The sequence below is a fragment of the Pagrus pagrus genome (assembly GCF_965226575.1).
Source record: "Pagrus pagrus genome assembly, chromosome: 9".
In the NCBI taxonomy this organism is placed as follows: domain Eukaryota; kingdom Metazoa; phylum Chordata; class Actinopteri; order Spariformes; family Sparidae; genus Pagrus; species Pagrus pagrus.
Window position 1 is genome coordinate 23095545 of NC_140193.1, and position 10117 is coordinate 23105661.

Below are 10117 nucleotides of genomic sequence, written 5' to 3' on the forward strand. Positions count from 1 at the left end.
ACATTCATTGCTCATTGAAACTCTGATATTAAGAGGCACGTCAATGAGCATGATTTGTGACATCACAAATAGTTTGAACACCAATCGTGGTTCAATGTCCAGCAAGTGGAGACTTGGAGCCTCCAGTGCACATACACTGAGAATGGACTTGGGTCCAACAGTTAAACTTGACATATTAGACACACAGTAATGCAACACTTCCTTATACCTAAATGACTGAATAGGTCATTGTCTAGTCACTCCCAAAAAGATGTATTTCACCATTCCCAATATAACTTGACCGTTGCAGCTTTCCAGCAACAGGCGTACTGGACCTTCGTTGTATGCTCACTGTTTGCTTAGGTTTAGGCAACAAAATGATTTGGTTAGGTTCATGTAATAAAACTACTTGGTTAGGTTTAGGATAACCTTCTGGTGTGGGTTAAAATATGTTGCTTATGGTATGTAACTTCAGTTCCAGTCTTACCCACTTTACGTACATTACTGCAGTTACATGATGTATGTGACGTAACTTCACTATGTTAGAAAGTTATAATAACTCACTGTCTACTTTTGGTTTCACACTGGACACAAACTGCAGTCTTCTAGGTGAAAAGTCCAAGCACAGAACCCCATCTTGGTCTTTATACTACTCTGCCCGACGTCCTCCTTTGCTGCTGTATTAATTACTACAGCCATTAGAGGTTGCTGCCTAACCAGAAACATCAATGTGGGTCATAACAAGCTGCTTTCACAGTCAATCCATATGGTTGTTTTTTCTCAATTTTCTTTGTATGTCTTAACACATTTGTGGAAGGAATCTTTAAAATCGTATTCTTGATATCAAATGTTCTTGTAGTAACAGATGACTTTTGGCAGTAAGTTTTACTGTTGACCAGTGCTTCCCAACCTTTTGTCAGTGTTTAGGCTGGTTTGGTCAAGTTTGCATTTGTACTACTGTCTCTTCGACCGGCAGAAGAAAGACATTTCAACCATTTATCCATTACCTTTATACTATTTCCACCAGTAATCAATTGTTTGTAGGAAAAATGTATCAAATGTTTGTATCTGAACGGTTTAAATATTTTGCCTTTGGCTTTCATTTTAAACCAACTATTCATTATTCATTTCAACCATTCATTTTATTTCATTCATTTTTTTACTATCTAAAAAAATAGGTATTATCTTAACCATTAAGAAATTGCTTGCTTACTCATTAGTATTTACAGTATACATACATACATACATGCATACTATAGACATATATTTGCATATATATGTGTATTATATAGAACAGTATTTATATAGACATAGTATAGTATAAAGTTTACCCACACCTCCTGGCAACTACATCAGTACCCCTGATTGGGATTCACAGCTGTAGACTGTTTACTGCTGTACCACATTTTCTTTTTCATATTCACAGGGGACTTTTGTCCAAAATCTGTTTCAAATAGCAACATAAATGAACATGTGAGACACAAACTGCAGAGAAACACTTTTAATTGTGATAAAGATAAATAGTCCAACAAAGCACTATTTAGAAAAACAAACACAGCAACACTGTCTCTGATCATCATTTGATGGTGTGCTGACACGCAAACTCTATTAAGCTGTCTTCAAATATGCAAAAATGATATGATTTTACAATGATTACATATTCACTTCCCCAGCTGGCTGGCTCCAAGCGTCTCCATTTGTCATCGACTATTGTGTCCAATTATATGATTAGCTTTGAACACTCCAGCACTTCGAGAGCTCTCGTGTGTTCTGCCGCGGAGAGTGATTCACAAACAAAGTCATTACAACATGTATTCACACATATCAAATAACAAAACAGATGGCCACTGCGCTCGCCGCCTGATTTGTTTTCCACACGAGTGGTAGAAAAAAAAAAGTATTTTGTGCGAGCTGTGTTTAATGCTGACTGTTTTTATTCCCAAAGAAGAGCAGCTGGCTGTCGCGCTGTTAGATCAGCTCCTATGAAAGACAATCTTGTTTTCATTAATTTCTCTACAACAAAGGCACTTGTTGGGAAGATTTAGAATTACAGCGGGTAAAGCTTCCGGATAATTCATCACAGGGACTTGACAGGAAACTTAATTGTTTTAAATGCCAGTTGCTGTGAGCAGCGTGGCTGGTTTTTCTTTGATGTCTAACAGGTGGGACAGATAGACGACGCTCTGATGTTTCATTTGACCTTTGACCTCTTGGTTATAAATCTGCTTGTAGTCCACCGGCCAATAAACCTATCATCATGTGATGAACTGCAGTTCCCAGAATTCCATGTGAGATGGAAATCAGGTAGTCTGCCTCCACTTATTAAAACAGTGTAAATCTAGCCTGTCTGTATCCTACAGCCTGGCTACTTCTTGACCTGGGAAGACCGTACAAACCGACCAAAAACCATAAGGAGCGCAGTTTATCCTTCAACCACTGTATCATACTAACTTATCTCAGGGAGAATTTACGTGGGCTTGCTTGAGAAGATGTGAGAAAACATTAGAAATTGCACAGTCTAAAGCAGTTTAATTAGCTTTGTTTTCAATTGATCATCCGTATGATAACTATTCCAAAAATGTGCTGTACATGTGGTCACACCGCAGGATGCCTTGACTGTCTAATTGCATGAGACACTACATAGTTACTCAGCTACACTGACTCACTGTCTAATCCACTTAAGACTGTGTAGGTGCGACAGACACACTAACTTGATTATTTTAGCAACTGGCAACACAGAATCAATTCTTAGCTCGGGTGACGTTTGTGCAGGACACCTATCAAAACCAGACTTTTTCCCCCTTCATTTTTAAATTAAACAGTCTCTTCATAGAGACAGAACTGTCACACATTCAGTCCCCTCTAACTCATCACTTGTCTGCCATTTGAGGAATAAATTGAGGATAAATTGCAAGATCTTGCAGAGAGCTGACATTAAAGTATCCCTGTGCACAAAAGGTTTTCTCTTTTAAGGTTAAGGTTGCTTTAAATCTAGTAAATAGCCTCGCTGACATCTCTCGAGGATGTTACTGTAAATGCACTTTAAGTGACTGAATCATTTAACATCTAATCAATACGATTCGCATTGCACCATAAACACACTTTGGTCTGATTCGCGGTTGAGGAAGCTGTTACGACTGTAGTTAACAACTTCTCTGTGATGAGGTCGCATGGTTATTTCACAGGGTAAAAAGTGAAATGTTTGCTTATATAAAGCCGGCGGAAATGTGATAAACGCAGACACACAACGGTATAAAGAACCCTCAAGTAGCCTCAAAAATGTAGCACTATCCACTTCATAAGTAAAGACAGGACTTGTTTTGTGTTGCTCTGGCAGGAAGATGGGATCTAGCTGTGCCATGCTGCCATCACCTGGTCGATGGGTTTACAGCAACTATCAGGACGCTTCTGTGTTATAATGATGTCCTGTATCGAGTGTTAGGCTTAGACTCTACAAATATAGCATTGTGAAACTTGAGTCATTTTCACCTGATGTGCATGACATCAGGCAACAATGGTGCTTATATTTAAGCCATGACATTCTCTGAGGTGCTGCAGAGGCGAAGGTGCAAATATGGTGCAGCGACCCTTAAAAACCCACCATCATTTCCTGTCGGTTTTCCCCTGCGGAGGCAGTCAGGCCTTTTATAGATGTCGGTTGATGCCTTGACAAGGCTGAGAAGAGTTTATACATAATAACAAGGCAAACAATGAGATACTGTGGGCTATGTTTTTAATGATCATGAGCTTTATTTACACCTGCATGTATTACACCTGAGCCACAGACACCCGTGCTTTGTCTGCCAGAGCAAAAAGATGCACAGAAAACATCTCAAGTCTCATGGGTGAGTCAATCAGCTCTGAACACAGATGTTTTTGCCACAACAGCAGCACTCCCATACTGTGAGTGTAAATTACACCTTGGAAAATTAATTGCAAGTTTTGATCCTTTTGATAATGAAGCGTGTACACAGTGATGCATTCAGTGTTACATTGTGCCAAAAGTGTGCACGGTGCATACCAGCGTGCTGTTCTACATAAAAGTTTGACGGTTGTTTCATATCATGGCGCTGGTCATGTTGCTCATTGAACGGATGCTGCCTGTGTGTGTGTGCCTGCTCTTACGTCTCACGCTCCGCAGATAGTTCCTGTACAGAATCACGCTGATCACCCTGTCCTGGAACTGCTTGGAGACGATGTAGTACAGAATGATGTCTAACACCGTGCTCAGGTTCATCAGGAAGGTGGTAAAGACTGCCCATGTGCTAAACCCCCCATCCAAGCTGTCCCCCAGCAAACGGAGCACGAGACACACATGGAAAGGCACGAAACACACCAACACTTGGACGATCAGTGTCATGATAATCTTGATGGACTTCTGCTTCACTTTCGGTTTGAGCTTAGATGTGCGGCCGTGGATCAGATTATCCACAATGACAATATAGCAGCCGATCATGATACATATGGGCAGCAGGAAGAAGAAGACGAGTCGCACAAAGTTGACTAGATTGTCGGGGCGCATGTAGATGATGTCCTGCATTTTGATGCAGGTGGTGAAGTTTGAGATGCGATCAGGGTCTTCTCCAGTAAAGAGCAAGGGTACAGTGCAGCCCAGAGTCATGAGCCACACCCCGAGACTTGCCACAACAGCCTTTGGGACATTCCTCAGCTCTTTGCCGTGCTTCGGCTGGACGATGGCCATGTAGCGGTCGGCACTGATCAGAGCGAACAGCCACAGAGCCATGCAGGGGTAGAAGATGGTGAGAGCTCCACTGATCCTGCAGAAAATATCTCCAAAGGGCCAGTAGTCCTGGTGGTGGTAAACCATTCTGAAGGGAAGCAGAAGGATGAAGGTGAGGTCTACCACTGCCACGTTGATCATGTAGACGGTGACAGAGTTCCTCTTCTTGGTGGTAAGGGCAAACACCCATAAAGCAGTCAGATTGACGATGACCCCTATGACGAAGACGAAACAGTAGAAGATCAGGCCCGACAGGCGGTACTCCACCGGTCCCTGCTCCGGCTTTCCAGCATCCACAGACATGTTGGAGAAGTTTAGATCCAGATTCATTCTGAAACTTACAGAAGATAGCAAGATATTGGTGTTTATCTCAATAGACCATGGTGGCCATTTTCCTCTGACATCATGCTCGAAGTGGGAAACTCAAATATCCTGTTGGTTTGTTCCAGGTTAGAAGTCATATAAACGTAGGGAATCTTACAATTCATTATCAGTTCACCACTTCCTACTTGATCAACAACTGAAAAGTCAATGGATAGTGAACATCCAGAGGGACCTGGGCCATATTTTAAGGTTAAACAACATATCTGATGACTAACATTAGCGGTCAGCCACTTCCTAGCTAACATTACTTTGATAACATTCAGCACATTTTACTTCCAGGCTTAAATAAACATGTCCAAGACATGTGTTGGTATTTTAAAATTCATTCATACATTTCCTATTGTATCGTGTCACACTATTAAACGGTAATGTTTGCGAGGAAGGAGGTTTTATGCTAACATTAGCTGTTGTCTGATGGATGTTCTAATCAAATATGTTGTTTTACTTCGAAATTTGGCCCAGGTCCACCCAAATCTTTCCTTTTCCATTTTCCTTTGCGTTGCTTACTGTATCAACCAGGAAGCAGTGAAATGATAACAGTTTGTCTGATACCCAACATTTATACATCTTGCAACCAGGAACACAACTGTACAACATTTGAGCTTCAGAAAAATGGCCACTGTGTGAATATGGTCTATTCAACAATTCCTTTATCATTTCTTTTTGCCCTTTATAGCCCATTTGTTTTCATGATTTGAGTTAAAGTCCTAATAATTGACTTATATTGAAAGGTCATGTGCTTCTAGCAAGGTCTTAATTAAAAGCACAGGATGTATTTTCTTCCGCTTAGACATCACTATCTCTGTATCAAGGAAACTGTTGAATTCATTGTTAAAAAACCACAACTGCAAATGAAAATCAATCTGACGTGACTCAGGCAGAAATGGTCACAGATGAGGTCATGTTTTAAAGTGTAGCTCATGCTATTTTTAGTCATTTTCGCAGACTGCCTACACATCAGCTGATGTTTTCCCTAAACATAGTGACATGCGAAAAAATGAAACACACCATTTCCTTGAATAAAATTACAGATTTCTCTTGATTTGAATTTGCTGGAAAATACTGCGTTTCACTACAGAAATGTCTCATATATTTACAGAACGTCATTTGTCACTAAAATAATCTTTTCAAGTTTTAAATGATGCCAGGAGCAAGACCAGGTAATGCAACTTACTTCTGACCATTATGTAGAAGTTGTCCTTAATCAGTCCACAGTCAAAAGTTCTCTGTTTGATAGGAAAAAAAGAATTAGGAGAAACAATTAAGTTTCCAGAAGAAACAATAGTGTTGAATTAGCCAGAGTCTGCTTCTAATTATGAAGATAGTTGTGTGTTACAATTTGCAGAAGCTGCTGCTCGATCATTTGAATAGTTATTTTTAAAATATGTGCAGCTGCACTGTGAAAGACAGAGGAAGAGAAACAGACCATCCCTGTCTGGATGTGTTAAAGCACAAATGTTCTATTTGTGCCAGATATGGTCTTATTCAATGTAAAGTTGCTCACCGTACTTACTACACTTACTAGGTTGTCTACAATCTATGACAGTGTATCACCAGCCTGTAAACATGTCAGCAATCTCCTGCAGACCTCAAACACATGTTTTGGCTTTGTCCATCCCTGGACAGAAATTTTTGATACTCCATCAGAGATAAATATGGAAACCAAAGGTTCTCAGTGTTGTTTGGGATCTTCCCCTCATTTCCCTCCCTTCTTACATCCAAAAAAGATGTCTTAGCCTTTGACACCTTGCTGGCTAGATGACTAATACTGGCCAACTGGAAATCAACAGTATCTCCTTCTGGATAGGAGACATCCTTTATTTTCTTAGACTTTTGTTAAGTGGCTCCACTAACAAATTAGGGAAAATATATAAATATATGGTAATAATATGGTATAAGTTCACCTAAAAACAAAAATGCAGTCATTATCTACTCAACCCCATGCCAAATCGAAAGTCCGGTGAAGTTTTGTAGTCCACAAAACATTTCTGAAGCTTCACAACAGAACAGCATTGTAGTATTATCCTTAACAACTGAAGTAGCTAGGGACTCATTGTAACATGTAAAAAACAACCAAAAATTAAAAATTAAAAATGGCTCCATACAGCTCACCAAGTTGGCAGACGTGTAGAGTGATCCAAGTTTCTCAGAAGCCTCGAGATCTCCAATTGATGTGAAAAGATGTTATTCACACCCTCAACATGGTCAAGTTTTAACACCCACTTCAGATTGGGCGAGCACAGCCACAGTGAAGATTTGGCTGTAAAAAGTGTGTAAGGTCTTTTGGTGGTTCTGGAGGCTTAGATTTCCCCTGGACGAGCTGTAAGCTGTATTGGTTGTTTTGTTTTGTTTTGTTTTTTACGTTTTCAAAGAAGTCCCCATCTACTTCAGTTGTTTAGGATAATTCTGCAATGCTGTTTTACTGTGAAGCTCCAGAAATGTTTTGTTGGACTATGAAACTTCACCTGACTTTCCATTGGCCTAGGGGTGAGTAATGACTACATTTTATTTTTGGGTGAGCTTATCCTAGGAAGTACCTACCTAGAGAATACATTTCCTCTCATTTCTGATTGCAGCAACTTTTGTGGTTTGGAGAGGTACTATCTTTATGTTGTGTTATGGTGTGGGTGATGTGCTGCTGTCTTGACTATTAGCGTGTCAGATATTTGTGATGCCTTTGATTACAGTATGTTGCATTATTTAAGTTTTCTTAGGTTTTTAAAGCTGTTTTGGTGTTCGACAATATGTGAATTTTTTACTTTAGAATGTTTTTTTTAGAAAGGGAATATATACTCTTTTACTTTAAAAAAAAATGCTCTGGTAACACGTGTGTTCAATAAACAAAGTATGAAATTTCATAAACAAGCAAACAAATAGAACATAATGCTTTAACAGTATATATACAGTAGAGTGTAGAAACAATGGATTTACTGTAATCTGTGGTCAGGGTTAAAAATGTGGAAGTGAAATCTTTCACTCTGAGAAATTGATGTGTATTGTAAATCATGTGACTTCCCACTTTCACATTTAAGGATTCATTTTTTTTCACTCTACTAAACTACTCTACTGTGTGTAGTTTGAATTGTGGGCGATGATTTTAAAGCAGGAAACTAATTAACATAAAGTTACAGAATTTATTAATTTTTTTTAAGTAGAATGGTTGAAAACTGTTTGTCCCAAAACACACATACAGCGAGTGACCATAAAACACGTCTGCCAAAATTACTTTCCCCCTCCATCTTAAAGGTCAAACAGAACTGGTAGCCTTGCCTGAACAATAAAAGACTGCACTTACCACAGAAATCACACAAACATCTTGACAAGCGTGCGCCAACAGGTTTATGAAGCAGCACAGCGATTTATCTGAGCACTCAGCCAAAACAGGGAAGTGAATGCTTTCTCAAAGGGTAATGTGATGGAAATGGTGGCGAGACTGTGCACAGTGTAAAGCCCCCATCACTTCCTGTGTCTGCCGTGCGCTGTTTTTTCTGTACTTTAGATTCCTTTACAGTATCTACGTAGTTGGAACACAAAGGGCTACAGCTTTCCACCGTCTGCAATTACACCCCCTTAAAGAAAATGATGTGCCATTAGAAGTGGGAGTGTGTTTGGCAGGCAGAGAGATGGCAGATTTAGGGCGAGTTATTGATTGGAAAAGTGGGGTCTGTCACAGCACATTAGTTCTCAGGGGAGTAATCCACAGCAGGTTGCTGTGAGAAGCATCTGCTGCTGGAGAGAAGTAATTAAAAACAGGATGTTGAGGCAGTTGCCATATAAACAGGAAATAAGACGGTGGTAATAGACACTTCACGCTGATGCTGTGAGATGGTTTTACACCACGTCGACTTAATGGATGCAAAGCGCATACCTCAGGTGAAAAGCTCAAGGTCAGACTGGACTCGGACTGAATACAGATTAATGTGTGTGATTAATGTGCGTGCGAGCTGGAAACAACTATGAATTAGGACATTTGGCTCAAAGAACGTTGTGCAATCAAAACTTCTTCCCCTTCTCTCCTAACTGCTACTTTCCATTCCCATTATGCAGTAGATCTCGTAAAACAGAGAGTAAATCATACTTTCCCACGACTTACAGCATTTCCTGATTTGACGCTGAACTTCTTTCCACGCTCACTATACTATTTTTCTTGATCACAGCGTTCATATGGAGGCTGCTCATTCAGTCTAATTCTTATTCCCGGGAAATAATTATCTATCGGCTTGTCCTCTCAATGTGTCTTAAAAATCTCATGCCAGATGGTACTTTGTGTTCATTGCAATATGTTGTTATGACAACAGTCTGTGTGATGTTTTCCTCTCTTTGATACTTGTCAAGTGGTCGCCTCAGCAAGTCCTCCGCTCCATAATAAATCCTCAGTCTTTATTGTTCACCTTTATCATAAACCATATACTGTAAGTGCGTTTAAACTTACAGATATCTATTTAGACAATGTCAGGTTCTGTCTTTTTGTGAGACCCTACTATGTTTTTATTTTACACTCTGTCGCCCTTGTTTCATATAAAACAGGCAAAGGTAGAATTCTATGAAAAGATGAAGTGATACTCTTGCTACATCTGTCAGTATTTAGGTTTGGTGTCCAGTGTGGTGTCTGTGTGAAGCCCCTTTTAACTTCCTCTAACAGCACCTCTTTACCCTGTTTTATACTGTCCTCTAGAGGCTGAAAACAATCACTACAAAACTGTGAGGTTTAGGCAGCAGTCTGTGACTAATAACTAATAATAATATTTATTTTTTAGGAAATAATCAATTTCTAATTTCTAATGCATGAGATTATATCTGACCTGTGGCAGTTACTGAGGAAAATTACAGACCTTTGAGGCACAAAAAAGAAAAGGTCTTGGCAAGATCTCTATAATAGTTTACTCAATTAACTCTATTATAATACAAACTGGTTGAATTTTTTCCCCCCTTTTCTCCCATCACTGATTAGAGTTGGTAAGTGAACTTGTATTCAAAAGTCCCCCCTCCAAACATTTTAGAGATTTTAAACTG

At 39.6% G+C, this 10117-nt stretch overlaps 1 protein-coding gene across 2 annotated transcripts; it reads right to left on the reverse strand.

Annotated features, from left to right (window-relative positions):
* Positions 1-1476: 1476 nt before the first annotated feature.
* On the reverse strand, positions 1477-8491 carry gpr18 (G protein-coupled receptor 18). Of its 2 annotated transcripts, XM_084362883.1 has the most exons (4): positions 8400-8488; positions 7217-7266; positions 6279-6330; positions 1477-5057 (listed from the first exon to the last, which is right to left on the reverse strand). In XM_084362883.1, exon 4 carries the CDS (start codon positions 5048-5050, stop codon positions 4037-4039), a length of 1014 nt encoding a protein of 337 aa, XP_084219009.1. In that variant the 5' UTR covers positions 5051-5057; positions 6279-6330; positions 7217-7266; positions 8400-8488; the 3' UTR covers positions 1477-4036. The 2 variants fall into 2 exon arrangements, with proteins under 2 accessions (XP_084219009.1, XP_084219008.1); XM_084362882.1 differs by lacking the exon at positions 7217-7266 and having other exon boundaries at positions 8400-8491.
* Between the last annotated feature and the right edge of the window lie 1626 nt (positions 8492-10117).

Bases quoted from the DNA above. Each gene is read 5' to 3' on its own strand.
- gpr18 (XM_084362882.1), bottom strand. From the start codon at position 5,050: ATGAATCTGGATCTAAACTTCTCCAACATGTCTGTGGATGCTGGAAAG.